This window comes from Coturnix japonica, chromosome 6 (assembly GCF_001577835.2).
Source record: "Coturnix japonica isolate 7356 chromosome 6, Coturnix japonica 2.1, whole genome shotgun sequence".
Lineage (NCBI taxonomy): Eukaryota > Metazoa > Chordata > Aves > Galliformes > Phasianidae > Coturnix > Coturnix japonica.
Window position 1 is genome coordinate 13237703 of NC_029521.1, and position 22391 is coordinate 13260093.

The 22391-nt window shown below is 46.0% G+C and overlaps 1 protein-coding gene across 21 annotated transcripts in view; it reads left to right on the forward strand.

Moving 5' to 3' along the window:
* Positions 1–19248, forward strand: part of CAMK2G (calcium/calmodulin dependent protein kinase II gamma) — a 108880-nt gene extending 89632 nt beyond the window's left edge. The window contains exons 14-23 of one of the 21 annotated variants that reach the window (XM_032445264.1): positions 658–690; positions 4554–4622; positions 6205–6249; positions 6902–6950; positions 8958–9071; positions 10591–10716; positions 13108–13183; positions 13580–13674; positions 14749–14994; positions 16471–19248. In XM_032445264.1, coding sequence (XP_032301155.1) covers positions 658–690; positions 4554–4622; positions 6205–6249; positions 6902–6950; positions 8958–9071; positions 10591–10716; positions 13108–13183; positions 13580–13674; positions 14749–14981 — 840 coding nt within the window. In that variant the 3' untranslated portion in view covers positions 14982–14994; positions 16471–19248. The remainder of the gene's footprint in view (positions 1–657; positions 691–4553; positions 4623–6204; positions 6250–6901; positions 6951–8957; positions 9072–10590; positions 10717–13107; positions 13184–13579; positions 13675–14748; positions 14995–16470) is intronic. The other 20 variants (XM_032445265.1, XM_015866532.2, XM_032445267.1 and 17 more) reach the window with 20 other exon arrangements.
* The last annotated feature ends 3143 nt before the right edge of the window (positions 19249–22391 follow it).

Below are 22391 nucleotides of genomic sequence, written 5' to 3' on the forward strand. Positions count from 1 at the left end.
CCCAGTATCTGAGAGTGCAAGGTGTTCTGGCTGTTGAGTGCCTTGTTGCCTTTCTTGCTTTTCCTCTGTGTCTGAGCATGGGTGCATCCTGCCTCTCCAGTGAGCCCTAATTTCTTTGTAAGGGATCCTTTCTGCTGCTATGCACAAAAGTTTCCCTTTTCCTGAAGCCCTTGAGGACACCTCTCCCACTGTGGTCTCCTTCCCACCCCGAGTCTACTTGCAAACACACTCTTGCTTCTTATACAATGTGAATGACTGGAATTTTACTGCTCACTTTTTCAGTGTTGATGAACAAGCTGCACGGTTTTCTGAAGTGGGAAAGCACATATAGACTCCGCTTGCATCCCAGTGTCTTGTACATTTATTCCTCCCTCTTCTTTTATTATCAGTGTATGGTGCACCTGCGCTTTGACTTCAGTGTTTGAGTGAATGGGACTCTTCCTCCCTGCCCTTTCCCCTGGTGTGTAGCAGTGCTCTTCAACTTCTGACTGCTCCTTGCTGTGTGTCTGTGCCTTTCTGCCGCTGCTTATACCTGCCCTAGGGGAGCGTTATTGGCAGGGGGGCCCTCGCTGGCACACTAATGTGTGAACAGTTTCTGTGCTTTTCTTCTCATCTCCTTTCTTCCCTTCTCTTTCCCTCTCTCAATGGTGTGTCCAGAAAAGGAAGTCGAGCTCCAGTGTGCATTTGATGGTGAGCACCTCCCGTAAGCTGCCTGCGATTCGTGCGTCCGCCATTCTCATGCCATGCACGCTCGGCTTGTGCTCATCACCCTACATAGCATGTCTGTGCAGGGGGGTGGTGGCGGGGAGTCATTGTGCACTGAAAGGTCCATGTCCTCACTAAAAGGGCCCTGTGATCATCTGGCCCCCGGCCAGACACACAGTTCCCATTTTGTGTGGAAAATCCGCTGATGGAAATGCAGTTTGACCTTGCCTGCTGTCAGTGTCTGATCGGAGCGTGAAATAAAAAAGGCAGTTGTTCTCCTGGGCTCAGTGGGGCAGGTGTGTGCCTGGCCTGGGCGTGGGGCTTTGTCATTCTGATGCAGAGTTGCCAAAAAGAGGAGCAGGTGCTTTGCCTGGTATCGGTGCAGTCATCGTTGTTAGGAGCCCTGCATTGTAGAACAAAATGGGAGTCGCTCCAAATGTGGCAGAGAGCGATGGGGCTCTGCTGTACAGATGAAATGTGTGAGCACAGCACTGCTGGGCAGCTCAGAGCTGTCGGTCACTCCTTTTTTTTTTTTAGCATTCTTATTGGAAAGGTTTGTCAGAGCCCTTATCCAAAACTTCCTTTTGTTTTGATCTCATTTATGTTTCCCAGCATGACCAAATACCCAATAACTACCTCCTGTCTTATTCATTTTGTTTTTCATCCATCCAGATGTTTGACATCTTTAGAATATGTTAGAAAAGTAGTCAAATCTATTCAGAAAGGAGCAAGGAGAAAATTGCCCAGTGCCATATTATAAAGGCTCATATACAGCCTATTAGGTAACACCTGTGTCTGTACACTGGGGTACGAACAGTAACTGAAGTACAAAATTAGTGATGGCGTTGTCTCCTTTAGACAGGAAAAGAACAGAAAATGTTTCTCACTACTGCAGATGGGAACAGGAATGTTGTAGTACTGAGAAGACAGAATGATTTCTGTGTTACTGTCTGGAAGATATTTCCCTTCTTCCTCCTTCAGTGATAGCTAAACATGGTGTAAACACAAAATGTAATCCCTAAGTACTGCTTGGAACATCTGATGCTTGGGTCACGCTTTTCACCAGCCCTGCCTTTATGAGTTATCAGGGCAAGAGTTCTTTGTGCTCTTCTAGCCTTGCCTATCTGTCCACTGCCAACAGGACTCAGATTCCCTCTGCGTGTTGTTTTAAAGCAGTTGAGATATAGAAACGGTGCAAATGTCAGCTGTAGAAAACATAGAAGCAGTGCAGGCGGCTAAATAACCAGAGACAGCCCATGTGTCGGTACTTACATTCTGTGGTTTGCCAGAAGTGTGTGTCCCTAGCAATATGATCAATGGTCTGTTTTCTTTCTCTTGCACCCTGTGTTGTTTGTGCCTGTCTGTCTGTCTCTTGTCTAGCTCAGGAAACATTGCCAAATGCTGTGCCAAAACTAATAGTGTTACATGGATCTTCAGAAGGGCCTGGCACCTTTTTGGGTGAATTGGCCTCTTTTAACCTGAGCTATGCTGCTGTGAGTTACCAAGGATCACAGCCTGCCCAGTGACGCAGATGTTGGCTGGGAGCAGGAGGGGAAAGAGGTGTAAGAGCTGTTTGTTTACCCTGGGCTTGGGATCAGGCACACCAGTCTTTTCCATTGAAGGGTAGTTGGCTAGAAAGCCAGAAGACAGAAGTACGTGTGAGAAGCTCTGTACATCAGATAACATCAAATACCTCCATTCAGATAAAGAACTATGAAGTGTGTTTAGCCTTTTACCTCTTACCTCTTGGAACTCTGTCATGGAGTAGAATACTATGTGAATGGCAGATATACTACCTGACTGGCAAGTATGATGCTCTTTTTCTGTCACTGGTCAGGGAGGAGCATGATGGATGAACTGAGTGCTCAGTGCAGCTTGGAGGGCAGGCTGCATGTTCTGGGTGTGTGTGGGTTTGTGCTTTGTAAGGTGACATCCCACACCATAAAGCTGCTATTAACTTTTTTCTTCAGAATAGTGGCTTTCTAGATGTTTTTTCCTATTTGATCTCATGTATAAAGCCTTCCAAGACATCAAAAGCATTTTTGTATACCTTCTTTTGTGTAAACTTTGTCTTCTCATCCCAGCGAACTAAAAAAAAAAATGAGTTGTGCTTTGCCTCGCTGTGAGTGGTTTGGAAGTTAGTTCTCTGCATTAGGATCACTGGTTTTGAAGACATACAGGAACCTCAGTGCTGTGTGGATGTAGTAGCTTGGGGTTCATTTTTTCAGGTCCATCTGCTTCCTTGTTCCCACAGCAGCCTGTCATCTCTTGTGCCATCAGGCTGGGAATAAGATGCAGGAAGCAAAGCTCTTGGAAGGCCAAGGTCTTAGGATAATGTGAGATTGTATAGAAAGAGGCAATAAATAATTTGAGAAGTTTCTCCTTTTTTAGTTTTGGGGAATGAGCATGTCACATGTTCTTTTTATTTCCCCATTAACTTTTAAAGCATTCATTACTGTCTCTCCCTCTCACTTATCCCTCTTTCCACCTGCCTCATCATCCTTTTCTTTGCCCTCTCTCCCCTTTCTAAAGAGGTAGCTAAGCTGAAGCATGCTGCTTGCAAAGGAAAACAGAAGTATTAGTGGTCTGCGAAATTTTCAACCTCAAAGGCTCTTTCTCTGGTTGATTTAATTAAACTTTTGGCAGATGTTTTCCATCTCAACATTTGACTCGTGCATTCTTTGTGCTATTGACTGGGTGATGGTGGCAGTTGTGCAGTGCGAGTTGCACTCCTCAAGAACGGTGGAATAAAGAGCAACTGCAATAAGGTCACCTTGCTGTGTGAGCTCAGCTCCAGTCACCCTCACTCCTTGACCAAGGAGTTTGAGCGAGTCTCTTGTACTGTGTGTTTTGACATTGTTGCTGGTATCTGTCAGCATGAGTGCTACACAGCTGGTGTAGGGGTTATGCTGCAGTGTAAACTGTGGGCTTACATCCCCTAAAAATGACTGGATTTCTTGGCCAGGAAACATGTAGTAGCGGGCATACGTTTTTCTTCCTTGAGGCAAAGTTTGTTCATTCCCAACTGAACTGACATACATTATAGTGGGACGTTTCTTTGCAACAAGCTGGTGACTACCTCACTGTTGTGCTGTGTGAATGCAGGGAACAGAAACCCTATTCTTAACCACGACTACAAGAAACAGAAGAGGGAAAAGATGGAAAAACTACAGGGCGCCATCCAGAGAACTCTCTGCTGGGGAATTGCAAAGACCTTTCCTCGCAGGCATTCCCCTTCATTTTTCCATATTTTGGCCCTATAAGTTTTTATAATTCAAAACACAGCAGGGACATAATGCACAATACCTCACCTTTTCTCTGCCTTTTCTGCAGGCCTGACCATGTGTTTTCTTACATAAGTAGATTCACTGGGAGTTTCAACATCATCTCATATTTAGGACTGTTTCTGGGCACTCTGGTACTTCTCAGTCACAACTCCCATTTGTCCTTTGTTTGAGGCAGCACCTTGGGAGTTATGCTTCTGTCACTTTCGTAGTCTTTCTCTTGGGACTGATGTCATTTCCCATTCTTCTTCACCAAATACTTTTGTTAGTGCTGCTTCCAAGATTTCCCCCATCCCTTTAGGCTGCTACCTTTTCCCCTTCCATTTTCTGTCCTTATAGCAGTCCATGCACATTTGGGGTTTGGTACTTCCCTTGCAACATCTGTTGCCTCTGAGGTAAGGATGATGTCCAACAGCCTGGGCAGCACTCCTCCTTCCTCCCTCTTCTTGTCTGAGATGGTGGGGAGGGGTGGGTGTGAGGACGTGGTTGGAGTTGAAGAAATGCTGTTTTTTTCTTGCTGTCCTTGCCCAGCAGGAGAACTAAAAACATGTTTTTCTGTCTCAGCCACAGAGCAACAACAAAACCAGTATAGTAAGCACTGCAAAAGAAACTCCCCCAGTGCAGACGTCCATGGTATCTTCCCCAACCGCTTTTTTTTTTTTTTCACCTGTTTGGTTTAATTTTGACTCTGTCCTCTCCCCTTCTCTCCTTCCCCCCACCCCGAGTGCTGCTTGTGCTGCTTTTTTAGCTTGTGTTTTGGCTTTGTTCTGTCTGTGTCCCTGTGCTGCTGTGGGTACTGGTCACAGCTTCACAGGCTTTGGGGTTGGGGGGTGCTAAGCAGAGCTGCGGTGGGATGTGAGGATTGCAGCTTGCCTGGACTTCCCCTTGTGCCATTCCTGTATAGTTTTGTGTCCCATTCAGCTGGTCCTGCTGGCTTTGGGGAGGCTGGTTTGGAAGAAGAGTGGCCCAGCTCTATCCACTCTCCAACATTTAGAGAGTTGAGGATGGACTTCAGGACACCACTGAAGAAAAGGGCAGGCAAAGGGTATTCAGAGGAGGCCTTAGACAGTCTATTTGGCCTACTCAGTTGTGTGCTTGATCCTCTGTAGCTAGCTGGCTTGCTGGGCTAGCATTTTCTGTTTGACGGGCAGTGTAGAGCAGAATTCATGGGGTGCCCTTTGCATAGTGCAGTTTATAGTGCAGCACAGTGTGTTCTCCTCAGCACAATGGGAGATCAAGCAGCAGTGAAATGACTGACAGAGGAGTGTGGGTGAGTGTACATCACTGCACCAACACAGTCCTGGTGCCCTTGCTGAGCCACCCTGCCAGAGGGATGGCAGCTGAAGGAAATGGTCCTTGTCCTGGTAATGAAGGGATGAGCAGGAGCTGATTAGCACCTATAGGCCTGTATCTGCTCTTTGTTGTGTGTCACTGGAGAGTTGAATGTGGCAATTTTTTGGAGGGTGGAATGGTGGGATTTTGATGTTCTCATTGTTTGTTATAGGGCAAAGGGCTCTTGGGACACTTCATAATTTTCTGCTCTCCCTTCACTGGCTTTGTTCATTATGGTTTTGATACTGAAGGAACCTTTCTAAATTATTTATTATTATGATTATTGAAATTGGATCCCACCTTAGAGACCTGTAGACAAACAAGCCTTTTTTTTTTCTTCAGCCCAGCCCTTAGCAACTTTTGATGAAAGGCATTGATGTGGTCTGGCTTATCCTTGTTTGATAAGGAAATTATGAATGTCCCTTTTTAAGGACAGGATACCCGGCATAGTTTCCCAAAACCTAGGAGACAAAGGCCCCAGCCCCATATTACCCTTTCCTACTTTCGTCCACCTTCTGAATCATTTTCCAGTGAAGACATTGCTGAAGAGTCATTACCTGATGGACAGCCATAGAGGGCTGGCTGTTGTGCTGCTCTCTGGCACTTGTGCCGGTCTTCTTCTCTGGAGGCAAATTGGGGATTGGGGTAATTGCAGGGAATGCTGGGGGCTTTGTCTCCTTGTGACTGTAGCTTTTAGTACAGTGTCTCTCTTCTGGAAACCTGTGCAGGAAGTTTGTGTGCGTGCACGCAAGCACATGTGTGCTGTTTGGAATTTGTGGTTTGATTTTTGTGTCAGTCACCTTTTCTCCACTTGCTGGGGAGTGAAAGCAAATGAGAGAAGGCACGGGAGCTGGAGTTTAATGATTCTTCCATCCTTTCCTAGGAGCCTCAAACAACTGTTGTCCATAATGCTACAGATGGCATAAAGGTAAGGGATGGGAGTGTTGCCAGAGAAACTTCTCTCCGACATTCTCACCTTTGTGTGTCTGAGTTCAGTTTCTGCCTTTCTGGTGTTTGGTTTGTAGCATGTTCCTGAATACAGCTGGCAGTAGACTGGAAAGGTGGTGTCATGTGGATGTAGATCTCTAGAAGAGCCTGAGTAGGGACAACAGTTCAAATATCATCATCTCTTTTCTACAGTGGTGTGTAACCACCACTTTTAGGTGGAGTGGATGAGAAGATACAGGTGCTCATCCATTTATTTCTTTGGGAAAAGGAGAACTGTTCCTTTGAGAAAAGCTAAGGAAGGGCTCCTAAGCTCTTGTGGCTATTCTTCTTCCAAAAAGAAGCAACTCCCATTTGATCTCACTTGACAGAGTTTGGTTACTTCTGTTCTTATAAAAATTCTACGTGGATGGCTTGAACTTGCTTCTACGTGCAGACATTTAGCAGTGATGCTATCGAGTTTGGCTTAATATTTGGCCGGCTTTCATCCAAATCTTCGCTGTGTCATCCTGGCCCTGCCACCTTTGCCTATGTGTTTATGCTTTCCCTGCCTTCCTTTACAAAACAATCAGAAATCAAATTATTTACTAACTCCTGACTGCTGATGCCTGGTAATGCTCTGTTCTGCCGTGCAGGGTTCTACAGAGAGCTGTAACACCACAACTGAAGATGAGGATCTGAAAGGTAGGTGTTTTGCCTGTGACTTCCAATGCTGTTAAGTGCAGGCAGGGGTTCCTGGAGATTTGATCATTGCAATGAATTATCTTCCCATATTTCTGTACGTGACTTAGTTCATAAATTTGCAATGACATTGCCATTTCTGTCACAGTAGGGCAGTATGCTGGGGAACCAGTTTACTTGGCCTCTGTGAAATACAAACCCTTTTTGTCCTGAGCTAATTCATTTTTGTCTCAGATTTAGAGCTCTTTGCTTGCAAATTTCATAATCTGTTCATCTCCAGTCCATTTCTAGGCATGGAAAATCTCTGCTAGTCTCTCAACATTTGGAGTCTGTGCTTTTTATGATTCCCTGCAGGTTACAGGGAGTTGAAACCTCTCTGTTGCTCACTTGAGAAAGAAGCAGCCTCCCCTTCTTGCCTCTTTCTGGGAATCTTTTTAGTGATGTGCGCACACCTTTCTGTCCCCTGCCCCTCCTCTTTGGGTCTGTCTATTTTTGCTTCAAAGACAAAGATGATAGCCTGTTGTCTGAACCGAAGTGATTTCTCATGTCCTTGATGGAGATGCTGGTAGAGGGAGAGACTAAGAAGAGATTTCATGCCTTTCAGTGACCACATCATAAATATTCTGTACTTGTAAAACTCTCTAGGTGAAGGAGCTCTGGGTTCCTTATCTGCTAGTGTTGTTTTAGCAGCTGCCCTTATCCTGGCCTACATAAAGAGGGAAGAGGGGAAAGTAGTTTTCCTGAACGAGCAGGTTTAGGATGGATGAATGAAATTGGCAGATATGGTATTAGTTTGCATTTTAAGGCGGAGGCATCCTTGTTCTCCCTGCAGTCAATCAGAGTTGCACATCCAGGGAAGAATCAACGCTGGCCCTGCACAATGTCACCTCAGTCGACTGGGCTTGTTCCAGCTGCTTTTCCTGCAGCTTGTCACAAGCTGCTGTCTTCTCTTCTGAGGAGTCGTAGGGAGCAGAAATGTGTGCTGGTGTCTGAATGAGCTGTACAACACCAGTTGTTTCAAATGGGACCTGACTTCGTAATAGCACAGTGTCCTGCTTCTCACCTTTTTGCCAAGGAGTAGTCTGTGGTTTAAGAATCCAGCTTTAAGGGAAGAGATCTGGATGGTTTTTGTAGCATGGTGTTGAAACTGGTTTACCTAATCTCTGCTGCATATCTGCCCAGAACAGATACTTGTCCAGAACCTCCTCTTCTTTGGCAGCCTGCATTCAGGAGAGTTTCCATACTGGAGCCATCTGAGCCAGTGGGGGGTGTCCTACAAGACAGGAATACGAATGCTGTGAAGAGAGGGGAGGGTAGGTGGGGGAGCGAGGGCAGCTGGCCAGGACTAAATCTATGAAGAATTATATAGGACTGCATTGCTCCAAACCAAAACAGATTTGGCAGAGGTTAGAATATATTATGATCTTATTAGAAGGGAATATTCGAAAGGTAGTTGGGTGGGTACAAACTTGCACAGTAATGTTTTGTGCTATGGTCAGCTCTATCTGGTAATTTTAGTGCTTCACTTTATAGTAGTATTCCTTGTCCACTCCTGTCCCTCCTCATTTTAAGCAAAGCAAGCACTCAAGTAAGATTAAATAGACCAAAAGCTTTGAGGTGTTGGAGCTCAGCGTTCTGCGTAGCCGTGAATCTGGGAGCAGGGAAGAGCTCATGCAACTCCGCTTCTGACCTCTTATTTTCAATAGACACAGGTTATGCAGATCTATTCTGTGTGTAGGAGACACTGTGATACATCAGTGACCGTTGCCTCAGGGCTGTGCTGTTCCCACTGTGGTGGGGCTGAAAGGAGCAGCCCCCCGTGTCTCTATAAATTGCGCAGCAGTTCCATGTTGTAAAGCTGTCTTCTTGGCTTTGCCCTGAAGGATACTCCTGCATGTTTTGTGCCAGCATTGTGGTTTCTTTAATGTTCTCCTATTTCCTTTCTCTTTTTTTATTTACTGAACTTGCGTGTTTTGTTTGTGTTTGTGTTTTAATTCCCTGCCATGCTAGCTCCCCCTCTCTCCACCGGGGACGGCAGCTCAGTGCTTGAAGGACGGAGGCACAGTGAGAGCAAAACACAGACTGAGTCCATGCAGTCCCAGCTTTCTCTCTGTTTCTCAGCCAGTAAGTCCAGGGGTGCAGTGCTCCACAGCATCTTTTTCCCACTCCTCCCCTCCTACCTTTCCCGTTTTTCCTTCCCCAAGAATTTACCTTTCCTCGACTTCCTTCCAGAATGTTGGTTTTTTGGTTTGTTTTTTTTTTTTCATTTCCAGTACTCTAGAATAAAAAGAAATCATCTCCCTTCCTGCAAAATACCCTCTTTCACACTCTGAAAACTTCCAAGCCCTTCCCTTCCCTTTTGAAAAGACAGAACCTCATCTTGGCCAATTCCATTCCCTTGTTTCCATCTAGGTGAGATGTGGACTTCTCAGGAGATATGCTGCCTCTTGGGGTCTCCTCGGGGGAGTCCCTGCACATCTGAGTTTCCTATTCTGTAGGTGGGGCCAGCAGGGCCGTTTTGCTACAGGGCACATGAGGCTGAGTTCAGTCTCTCTTGGCACGAGCTTGGGAGCGATGCTCAGGAAGCACAGCATGAGTGAATATCAGTTGTTGGTGCCTGCATCAGTGGTGTTCTGGAAGAGATGTGGCCGCTGGAAGAGCCTCTGGCATTTCTGAACCCACTATCAGGTGCTCAGAATGAAAATGTGTTGATAGTGTTGGCTCTGAGGGACATCTCTCTGCGGTGCTTTACATTGCACTGCGGTGCTCAGTTGCTGGTGCCATGGTTGGTCTGTCAGCTGTGGTGCCTTCTGCCTGGTCCCTCCTGAACCAGGTGCCTCTGTGAGAGGGGCCTGCGGCTGAAAAGCTCTGCACACAAGGTGTGCACAAGCTGGCAGGTTGAGGAAGGACACGGGTGGTGTTCCCAGCCTGCACACACGCCTTTCTTGTTGCCTGTTTAATGCTGAGGTTGGAGGGTCTTTGCTGTGAGTTGTGAACCTCGGGACTGTTTGGTTCTGCTCAGGTCAGTCTGGGGAGGGAGGACCAGGAGTTGCTCTTCTGTCTCCTCCTGCCATCCTTCCATGGCTTCCTGCACACAGCACCCGTGTCTCATGTGGTGCAGCAGTTAGAGCCTCTCTGTAGATTATTTCTGACGTATCTATAAGAATGTCACACTGCTGGTTTGTGAGGCACAGTGGGAAGGAAAGGTGTTTTGCCTAGCCAGAATGGAAGGGAAATGATCTCTTCTAGATTCCTTTTTGCTGTGAAGTGCCCCTTGCTATGTCCTTATGACCGCTCCTCCTGTCCACAGGCCCTGCTCGGTGCCCTGGGGAGCACCATCTCCCTGCTCGCCCCCCTCCCCGAGTGAGATTTGCAGTGATGGGGTGCTCTGCTGCCTTTCCCTTTGCTCGCATCTCCTACTCTCACCCTGGTGCTGCTCTGTCCCACCCGGTGCTCCCACTCACCTCAGCCCGGTGCCCGCTGCGCTCCCGGGGCTCTCCTGCCCGCAGCGGAGCAGGCTGGGCTGTGTGAGTTTGCGTGCCCTCGGGCTGGGGCTGTGTGTGCGTTTGTACTTCTTCGTTGGTTTTGCTTTCTGGTTTACGTTTGTTTGTTTATTATTGTAATGCTTACGTTTGTTTTGCAGCTACACAGTCTTGTGAAGAGAAGCTTCTTGCCTGGGACAGCCCAGGGCAGACATTGGAGTTAGAGCGTGCTCGGTCGGAGCCCTTGCTAACTCCAGTAGTTCCCTTTGTACTTAACAGTGCACCGTGTAAGTTAGCAGCCGGGTAGCAGTAGTGGAGTAGTGCAACTAACGCTAGTCACCTCCGTTGTGAAGTTCTCCTCCCCCCCCCACCTCGGGGCCCCTCGGGGCAGGGTCGGCTGCTGGGAGCCGGCGAGAGGCACGGCCGCTCGCGACGGGCGGGGAAGGGGCCGGGCCGGGCCGGGCTCTCCGGGCAGGGCTCGCTCCGCTCACGGCCGCCCGCAGGCGGCGCTCCCGCCCGCCGCACCCGGCGCTGTAGGGAGCGGCAGCGGCCGCAGGGGGGCACCGCGGGGCCGGGGCTCTCCGGTAGCCCCGATGGGAGCCCGCTGCGCTTCGTGCTGGGGCCTCGGCGCACTGAGAAGTGCTGCTGTGGCCGGCCCTCCTGTGAGGCTGCCCCCTGACACTCCTTCCTGCTGGTGTGTGCTTGCTTGCTTCTGTGCCCTGCTGCTGTGTGAGTTAGGAGGCCCCAGGACTCATCGCAAGCAGCAGGTGTGAATGCCTTCCTGCCTGAAAGCCTGGGGGGCCGTTCCCTTGAAAGCGTGGCTCAGCCTCTGTGTGTCAGCGCCAGCTCGGGACATGTAGTGAGAGCAAGCTGATGAGCACAGTCTGATGGCATGGTTTGCTTGAAGGGTAGGGCTGGTGCAGCTGCAGGGCGAGGGTGCCAACCTCTCTGGGATGCGGAGCACACAGGGGCTGTGGTCTGTGGGTTTTGTCCCTTGTTCCCACGTGGAACCTTTCCATGGGTCCAGTCTTCCGGCACTGCACACATCTGGGTGTGCTCTGCGTGGGAAGGGCTGCGGTGTGCAGGCCTGCTTCATGTGGAAATGGTTCCAGATGAGAGGCTTTGTCAAAACGTTTTTCCCAATAGACATAGCTCACTGCATTTTAATCCATTCCTTATGTGTCATTTTTGGTGTGCAAATGTGTACAGTCCAAGTGGCAAAGCTAGGTCCTTAGCAGCATCAACAAGCTGTCACCTAACCGTGGTGTTTCTGTGTCTAATTAATTAGTATGGTCTTCTTAGTGGATACCCAGAGTAGATGCAGACAGTTTTTGTAGTCAACGTGATTGCTGTCTTGTTGCTCTTCTGCTGCACTTCTGAGTGCTGAAGTGATTAACACATGTGGGTAAAGTTTCAGGGTAGGGGGAATTGAGCCTAGCATCTAGCAACTAGAGTGAAATTCAGCTGCCCTGACTTGGACATCTAAAGATGGCAGGTTGGACTCTTAACACCATTCTTCTGCTGGTAGGTGTCAGGTGAGACTTCCAAAGGTGCTTATTTGTTTAAGGGCCGGCAGGAGGGAAGTCAAGTGACTAGTCCTGTGTCAGACACCTGCAGTTTAGATGCCTGAAGGCATTCTGCTTTTGATGGTAGGAATTGTACATTATTTGGTAACAGCAAACATAATGATAGAGCTTTTTTTTTAAGTGCTTGTAAAGTGCACAGTATATGCTACCTCATGGGAAACTGTGGGGAAGTCTGAAGAGCTGTTGGATGTGCGTCCAGTCATAGAACTCAAGTTCTGTTATGTAGCAAAGCCAAGCCAAGCTTTGTAGCATTAAGGACTTGTGGTATAGGAGGGAAATGGAAAAACTCAAAGGGAATGGGGCCTCCTCTCAGCTGTAGGAGACCAAGAGAAGAGAGTGCAGAGGTGTTGATCAGGGGGAGCTTGAATCAGCAGAAGGCAGCTAGCCACATGTCTTCACTTGCCCAGTGTGCTGGGATGGGTTAATGGCAGTGCCATCCTCATGCTGAAAAGACCTCTGCCATAGCGATCTGCCTGAGGAGCAGAGTGTATATTAGTGTATGTCTAGGATCTGTTTGTCCAACCCATCCATCCTGCTGCGGTTGTCTTTCTAGCTTGTGGAAATCATCCCTACATGTCCCAATTGCTTGTTTGCAGCATTCATAGTAGCTGAGGTATTGGTGATGGTGATGGGCAGGTTGCTGGGAGACTTTTTCCAATTGGTCTCGTCTGCCTGGTGGCCATTTTTATATGGCTGCTATGGTGACGGATTTCCACATCTTAAGCTGCCAAACAGATGGTTCACATTGGCAGGTTTACTAGTCAGAATCCCTGGAAGCACATAGAGCTGTCATTCAGGAGACACCTGAATGGAGGGACAAGACAAGCCTTTCTAGAAGAATTTGAACATTACATCTTTATTTCCTTTCTCCCTGCATTATGGGATCACCATTCCCTTATCATACCACTGCCCCCCTACACTCATATGGGTGGCTGTTGTTACTGCATATCTCCAGAATGCAGGGAGCAGCCTATGACCTATGAGATATAGACTAATGGTGCTCTGCAAATAGCTTGTAAGAAGCACCCACTTGCCTCATATTCCCATTTAAGTCTTCTGTGCAGTTAAATTGCTCTTTCTTCTTGTTCACAGTGCGTAAACAAGAAATTATTAAGATAACAGAGCAGCTGATAGAAGCCATCAACAATGGAGACTTTGATGCTTATACGTAAGTACTGAGTAGTTTGTGCGTAGATGCTTTGACAGGTGGTGTGCAAGTTATGTTTCAACTCCTGGATATGAGTAAGGAGTCACACAGGGACAGTAAGAAGTGTTGTGTATTGTAGCCTTTATCATTTGTAGTTAGGATATAGTAGAGTTGTCTTGAGAATAAAATATGAGTTTGTGTACCTGAAACATAGATGCTTGTTTTGTGTGAAGTGCTGACTAGCACCAACCCTGTATTGCTATAGTAGTACCTCATCATCCGGGCACTTACTCCTCAGAGAAAAGAAATTGTGATGTGTGCACAGGGTACAACTCATGTGCCATACTAATACTTTACTGTGTAAATAGCCTTTGGGCACAAACGGAGGCTGTAAGGCTGTGCTGCTTTTCTTTGCAGAAAAATCTGTGATCCTGGTTTGACCTCATTTGAACCCGAAGCCCTGGGGAACCTGGTTGAAGGAATGGATTTCCATAAGTTTTACTTTGAGAATTGTGAGTGGGTAGATTTGGTAACACTATCAGTCTTATCTCTAATCTTCCTTTATTTCACTTTCTGGGGAAAATCATTCTTGTTTATTCTGACTACCAGAACCAGCAAGCACTTGGTTGTGTGTGGACTGTGATGCATTTAGAAGAGATAGCATGCTTTCCCTCAAAGCGTTTTTCAGCGACAATTTCTATGCTGACTCCCAGATCCCTTCACTGTAGGCATATGATTTGCCTGGTGCAAATTATTTGTAAGCATGGGCAGCAGGAGCATTAAAAGTCTGTGGCACCAGATTTGCTACTAATCTGAAACGGAAAAGAATGAACATATTTTCAAAGTAAAAAACTCTATATGTTTGAGATAGGTAGACTGAATAGTCAAACATGGAAATAAGCATGCACAAATGACTGATGTGTTGACTTGGAGCGTTCCCTAGGCAGTTTCTGATCTCTAATACCTAATGAACCCCTTAAATAGATAGAAGGGTAACCTTGCCAGCCTGGGACAGTAAAAGAGTGGATTTTCCTCCCTTTCTGAGTGTCTCCACAAGATGAGGAGTGAAATGGAATTTGTTTTAGTTTGATAAGTGAATCAAGGTCTTCAGTATATGAAATTCTGAGAGCTCCAAGTGTGCAGAGGCTTTGTCTCTTTCAGAAGCCTGTACTGGAGCAAGTTTTACATTTTTCTGGGACCTGTTTGTATTTACTGCAGGCCTAGCTTATAGATTTCCTGATCATTTACTCTCTTGCAACAATTTTCTGATAATTAAAACATCATTTCCTGCAACTGAAGGAGCAGCAGCTTTAATATTGAGAGTAACAAGTATCCTTTACAGAAGTGAGAGCAAGGAGAATGGGGGATTCTAGGCAATAGTAAGGGCTCAGTTCCAAAGGAGGAGGATTGGTGCTAGGAAAAAGGATTGGAGAGGCTTGGATGTTTGCCTGGAAAATGATGAGCAATTTTTGTTGTATCCCCAAACCAAGCTGGAGGTGAGTAGACTACAAAAAATGGTGGATGGGTGGGAAGCTGTTCCTCTCTCAGTGGTAAAATAAAGCTGATGATTTTGCGCGTTCCGCCAGTGCTGTCGAAGAACAGCAAGCCGATACACACCACCATCCTGAACCCCCACGTCCATGTCATCGGTGAAGATGCTGCTTGCATCGCATATATCCGCCTGACGCAGTACATTGACGGCCAAGGCCGGCCCCGCACCACGCAGTCCGAAGAGACGCGCGTCTGGCACCGCCGTGATGGCAAGTGGCTGAACGTCCACTACCACTGCTCTGGAGCCCCTGCAGCACCTCTCCAGTGAGCATCATACACAGGTATGGACTATCAGGGAGAAAGATTATCTTGCACAAGCCAAGGGCTTCTCTATGTGGGAATTCACTGTCATGCACCTAGACTATTCAGTGATATTTAGCTGACTTAGAGAGAACCATTTTCAGTTGTCTGTAGGCTAAAAACTTGCTCCGTGAAAGCCCTGTCCTCTGTACTTGGGAGAGGGTTATCTGCCACTCCTGACAAACTGGAGACATGTGCTCCTGAGCATAGCTAGCACTGTACCTGTAGTGCTTCCTCAGCTCTGTGCTCGGACCACAGTTAACGATCCTGCTCTGCAGACCAGAGAGGAAGAGTATCAGAAGGTGCACAGGGATTTGCTGTTTCCCAGCTATCAGGGGTCTGCTTTCTGTACTACAGAGAGGTCTCTTGTTTGGTTGCTGTGGCACAGTAGTTTCTCTTATTTAGATGTATGTAATCTTTCTGCCTTCTTTCACTGTATGCTGAAGTGTATGTCACATTCATTTTTAAACACCTAAGTTTCCTGATCTTAGCAACTTTTTACTAATGTTTTTCTACTTAAGAGCAAAAGGGGAAAAATCCCAAACAAACAAAAAACCAACTTCCATACTTGGTAAGGAAGCTTTTCTACATGTGGTCATTTAAGAATGAGTCACGCTGGTGTAGTTTGGGCTTCTTGTGTACTGCCAAGAGCAGTATTTATTCTCACGTGTTGTGAGGGACTGAACCCTACTGATGGCAGTGGAAAGAATGTGGACCATCACAAGCAAATTGTAGAGATCACAGATGGAATTTAGAAAGAGACAGCCAGTCTGGATGCACTGCAAGCAGGGAAGCTTTCAAGAGATCCGAATGGTCAGCTGACTTTTCAGGGAGTCAGACAATTAGAAGTCTAAAGCCTTTGGAAGGAGAAAAAAATTACTTATTTACATCACTTTGCATCACAGAAATGTTGAGTAAGGCTTCTGTCATAGACTTAGTCTACTGCGAAGTATCAAAACAGATTCAGAACAAATCAGGAAATAAAAGACATTGCATTGTAGACATTAAAAATGTTAAAGGATGTAAGTATTGTAGACTAAAAAAAATAATAAATACTGTAGTTCTTCTATTCAAGGCAAAAGCCAATTGGAAATGAAGCAGGTCTGTTCCTTAGGAGCAGACTTTTTGATCACTCCTTTGGGGAGACTTCTTCAACTTCTGCCACACGTTGCTATGAGATAGCAGGCCCAGATCTGCTCCAGTCAAGCAATTGATTTTAGCAAGCAGCTATTCTGTGAGCATACCGAGGAATCTGGAAAGGAAAATATGTTCCCTTTGTAGCTCTCCTGATGAGCCCCGATCTGTTTTAGGAAGAATTTCTCCCTGCACCAAGTAATTAGCCTACAGAAAAACTTGTTTAGTGAATTGTGTGCAGCTAACATTTGACTTTCTTTCCTTTCATCTGTCCTGTTCTCCCCTCTCCTTTCTGGTTGGATGCTACCTCTTCATGACTGCAGCAACTTGCGGAGATACTCAGCTGGAGGGCAATATCTTCTTAGCAAGCAGCTCTGGAGTGCCTGAGTGACAGCAATGGTCATGTCTGTTTTGACATTAATTAATAAATAAATAAAAATTACAAACAGGCAGCAGCCAAATGCACGAAACCCTGCATGCATCTGATGCTCCAGGCGCTGCCTTTCTGTTGTTTTCCATGGATCCATCGTGTCTGTTTCTGCTGTACGAAGGTGTTTTTAAATCTTAAAAAAAAAAAAAAAAGAAAAAAGAAAAAAAAAAAGACATGTTGTTTGTATAAAATAATTAAAAAACAGGAGTAATGCTAATTAAATGACAGATTATCCAACATGCCCCCTCCCCCAGGGCTAAGAAAATGGCAGCAGCTGGAACACCTATCTGAAATGAAGTGAGGGGGAAAGCAAAAGTGAAGGAGAGAGAGAGAGGGAGAGGAAAAAAAGAAGGCGGCTTGAGCAGCGGATGGCTGAACTGTGTTCTACAAAGCCCAGTGGAAGTTAACATCGCGTTCAGGCTGAACTGTGACTTCAGTCAGTGAGCGGTGGCGTGGAGACCCCAGAGGAGCCAGTGTGAAGGCTGGGGCTCGTGAGCGAGGAGGCGCTTCTCTTCGTATTGCCCAGCAGACTGACTTCAGCCTGAGTTTCTCCTTACATTTCTGCACAGCAAGAACACCGTGGAATGCTGGTTGCTCGACTGCTGGATCCCAAAACAGACTTTTTTTTTTTTTTAAAGAAATAAACAAAACAGGATGTTGATTTAAAACTAATGGTGTAAGCAGGGATTAAAGAAAATAGATTTAAGTGAATATAACTTAGATAGAAGCTTGCTCTTCAGAGATATAAGTTCTAGGAACAGCCGCTACCTGGCTAGATGTGGAGATTTGAAGCCAGCTTATTTAATTAACAACAACAAAGAAAAGGAAAAGGGGGAAAAAATGCATTGCGTTAGGAGCAGAGATTTCAGAGGAAAGAGGGTGTATGTCTGGGATTTTCTATTCTTTGTTTTTTCCTTTCTAGTAGCATAGTTGGGATCCACAGTGCTGCAGAACACGTGTTCCTTAGGAAGCAGACAAGAAACTTAGTGTTACGTTCTTCATGAAGACTTGCACATACACTCCTATATGAGGCATAAATAGCGTGTGTTTTTTATACTGAAATATATGCACCCATAGAATTAAAGGGGTTATCTGGCCTCCTGTTTAATTTGTTTGATCTCCGATGAAAATAGCAGTGGGAGCCAGCAGCCCCAGCCAGGTGCTTCTCCCCACCACTATAACCCATCTGATGTTTGTAAGTGTCATGTTTCCTAGTGTTTATTTGGATAATTTTTCTATTTTTTACAGTGATGTTGTAACACAGAAAACTATCAGATCAGAACCTCAAACCGTAGCTGTAGGACTCCGGGCCGCCTCCTGGTGCTGCCTCTGGGTGTTAGAGGATACCTCATGAAGCAGAGGGGAAAGGGAATTAGCACATGTGATCTGATGTTTGTCCTTTGGGCCAAGTCATCTTCCTTTCTTTTCTTTGCTGGAAAGGGAGTCCGTTTCCTTTATTCATTGCGTAGGGAATGTGGAATTGTTTCGTTGATCTTCCCAAGAACTGATCCAAGCCCCAAGAAGTAAACTGTCTTTCTGGTGGACCCTTTCAGTAACAGAGTTTGTCTTGACCCAGGGGAAGGACAGGCTTATTCATTATTTACAGAATCTGGGATGGGCTTTTACCTGAATTTCTGTCTACCCTTAATTGTTTTCTGGATCCTTGAAGGAAATTAACGTGATTGCATTGACAGCTTATGAAATGTGAGGCAACCTCAGTACAGACTACGGGACAGAAGAAAGCTAATTTGGAATTTTAATCCTATGTAACAGAATGCAGAAAATAAGAGCTGTTGCACAAAGTGGGGCTGTCTCCCCCAGGTAGCTGTCTGCTCCCTATTTCGGAGAGGTGCTGTCCCGCATCAGGATTGGATCAGCCAGCCTGTCAGGCAGGAAAAGACCACGTGCATCTCTCAGGTTTGTCTGAGTAAATGCTCTTCTCTTCCTCCCTCCACCACCCCAGGGAGGACTGCGGGGCTTGAACACAGAGGGGGCAAACACTAGGTGTTAATATTTCCAAACCTTTTAAAGACAGCACTAAGCCAGTGAGTGAAGTGGGAAAAAATGAAAAGCCTTGGTATTTTATTCAGGTTGATTTTTGTTGGTTTTTTATTTTAAGTCATGAGAGCGCAAATAGGAGATTACAATTATGCCATTTAAAAGGATAAATACAAAACATTATGCATGCCTTCTTTAGGTCTGATCTTCCTTGTCTCTTTACCTGATGATTATTAATAAGAAAAAGAAAACCCTCTGTATTAAGTATCTGCATCTTTCAGAGAAAATTTAAGAAGAAAAGAACTCTTGGGTTTTTCGGTTTTGCACAGTCTTGGAGACAAACTCTTTTGTTTTCTTTTTGTTTGTTTTGTTTCCTTTTAAGTTAATGAGAACCCTAGCTTGGTATGGCCATTATCAAACACAGCTGTACACCTTTAGCATTCTTAATGTTCTCTTATGGGGCTAATATAAGCATCTATATAATATATATTATAAATATCACATTTTAAACAGGAAATGGAAGGCATTTGATGCAGAATTTTTGCATGATATAGAAATAACTAAAGTTAGCTAGTGTTTGTTTGTTTGGTCTGAATGTTGGTAGAACCTTCATAGCTTTGTTACAATGAAACCTTGAACTGAAGATATTTAATAAAATAACATTTAAACAGTGCACAGTTTTTCAGTGTCACATTTTTATGTTTTAACCACGGGACTTCTGGTGTAAAAATCATTTTAAAAAAGAGCTGTTTTGTGTGTCAGTAAATAATGTGATCAGAAACTATCCTATTTAAAAAGGAAAAGGTAAGTGATACTGCAACTGAAAGGAAAAGGTGGTGGCATCATTTGAAACAGAGGGCCAGGAGAGCCCGTGCAAATAAACTTTAGGATATTTCCCTGATAGACCAGGGAATAATAGAGTAGTGTTTCTTCTGATCCTGATCGCCTTGCTGTGCTGTTACCTTCTTTCTTGGTCTGTGTTTTCCTCGCTGGTGTTTCAGCCTTTTTGTGGGAGAAATGTCTCTCCTTTGGGTCTGCTGGATGTAGATGTGCTGACACAAGCTGCTCGGCAGCCCTAGGTCTGCAAGCTGCCCTATTTATTTCATCTCCTACAATGGACACTCCTGTGGAGGCCCAGACCCAACCACTGGCCTCTGCAGAGCCACCTTCTCCAGCAATGCAAGGGGTTTGCAGAGCAGACGTCATTTGGGTTTCAGCTGCTGGCTTTGCTCCTCTCAGTCTTTCACTACCTTGGCCTTTTCCTTTAGTTTACAACCTCAGGCTGCTTGTGCAAGAGCAGCCAGGTGGCTTCTGCCTACAGCTGCCGTGTTAGTGCCAGGTACTGCCACAGCTGCCCCTTCCTACCCTGAAAGTGCCAGGGCTGAACTGCCTGTTCAGATGCAGGCTGCTCTGAGGTCAGGTGGCAGCTGCTGGCCTGGCCCTAGAGGTTGTGCTGGTGAACCACTGTGGTGGGCAGGGGCTGCCTGGCCTGTCAGGAAGGAAGCTTTGTTCCTTGAAACCCCTAAAGTGCTGCAGGTACCTGGTAAGTCAGTTGGTACTGCTTGAGGAGGTGATTGCTTTTCCTGCCTGAAGAAACAGGAGGAAAATTGTCCCTAGTTTGAAGGGAGGTGAGACTTTGCAGCCTGCTTGAGTGGGATGAGGCCATCTGCTCGTGGCCAGCAGGTAAGCTCCTGCTGTCACAGTTAATTTTATCTAGGTGATCTCAGAAGAGGTGTTTCAGTACAATTCGATATGCAGTAAGAAAAGATATAATAAAGTTAGTGATGAATTCCCATGCTTTTTGTAGCTCTTTTAACGAGGACGAGTCATTTACACACTGCTACTGGAAAGCAGTGCAACAGGAGGGCTGGTTTTAGGTCCTGCTGCAGCCTAGATTTGGGTTTGGTGATCCTTGTGGGTCCCTTCCAACTCCGGATGTTCTGTGATTCTGTCAGGAATATTCATGTAGCATATGCTGAGCTTTTCACAGAGGGTTCCTCTGTGTATTCATGAGACATATTTATTAATAAGGATTATAGTGTTTAAGTTGCACTGTATATGCCTTCACCTCTTGCAATTGCTCTATTAGTTGTCTTGGATGAGGGCTCAAAAAACGTGCCAACTTGATAAATTCTGTTCAGAAAGGGTTCTTGTGTTGCTTTCATTTGTCTTCCATTTGTTACAGCGGGGATTGCGAATGGCTCAGATCTGCAGCTTCACACCTCTTGCATTAGAGCCTGAGGCTGCAGTTCTCACAGACCCGTTTTCCAGTATGCCACGACTGGTTGGAGTCTATTCATCCTCTTGGGTAGTATCCGCCATCTTCCTAGCTAAGAGAAGCACGTGAGCACCGTTTCCCCAGCTCCCCTTTTTCACAGACTTGTAATTAACACATGGACTGATTATGCTGGGGAAGACTGATAATCAGTGGTAGCTTTTACTTGTGCTTAAACCAGATGTCCCTGTAAGCCGGGACTGGCCTGCTGTCGCTTGCTGGGCTGGTGGAATGTGTTTTGTCAGGATGCTGTTGTGCTGTGCTATGCCTGAGAGGGCGAGAGAAGCACAAGCAGAACTAGACCTCAGATGTGCGTAACCTTTCAGCTTTATGATGAAAACCTTTTCCTCACGTGTAACTAGTAATCTGTACAAATGGATGGAGCATTTGATTAGCAAGCAGGAGGCCCGTGATCTGTTTCTCGTTTTGCTGCGGCTCTGCAGGGAGACTGCAGAGAACCTTGCTATGTGCTCCAGCATTCCTATGTGCTGATAACAAGGCTGACCCCTTCAGAAAGCCAAATCACCGAGGAGCAGTGATGGAGAGCAGCTGGGTGGTATTGCTGCTACACTTCACAGGCTGCATTTTTCTTTCCCACTAAGACTGTGAAAGGTTTAGGACTGCAGGGTAATGCACCTGGAATGACTGTTTATTTGAGTTTGGAACGGATTTATTTTAGAGCTGGGAAAGGTGGTCCTTAGGGGCGCTTAAAGTGGCTTGAGTGGGGGATTATGAATCTTTCCCTGGAGATGTGAGCACCTGAGAATGCCTCACCTGCACCGCCCTGCCTGCCAGGAAGGAGCAGGAATTTACTGGTGTGTAGCATCTCAGAACTGTAAGTAATTTCCTCTATGCTTAATTTGTGGAGAAAAAACCAAGTCACGTTATTGTTGTTTTTACAGCAATCTGGACATTGCAGAAGGATGCAGAAAATTAGGTGAATACAATGTCAATCGATACAACTTCCTTATGGCACAGTGGGGTACCCTGAAGAGCTCAGCATTACTTACCTCTCCCCCATGTTTCTGTGGAGAAGGGCAGTGTTTGTACCATGCAGGGTACAAGCTGTGTGAGGGGCTTGGCTTGCACAGCCAGCGCTGCTGCTGCTCCAGGGGACACTTGTTGGTTTGTCACTGCACGTTTACAAGTTTAAACAAAAAAAACTACCACTGTACAAATATGTTCTACATGTACCTCATTGGAAATTCATCTCCTTGGATTTATTGTATCTTTCTTGTATTCGTGTCCTTGGATTTCTTTCTTTCTTGCAATGTGTAAGGGAAACTGTTGATCACAGCCTGAACCTCTGATTAACCATCAGAGGCAAGCGACGAGTCAGCTGTGGGAGCACAGGTGAAGGTAGTTCAGCTGCGCTCCCAGCAGGGCTGGAGCTTGACTCTACCTCTCCTAGATCCCATTTAAGGGCTGAACACCACTAAGGTAGCAACTCTTTCTGGAGATCACTCCTTCATGGAGTTCTTGTGGTAAGCCTCAACATTGGCGAGCATTCATCTTGACTCTGAGCCTCAGCACTGGTGAGT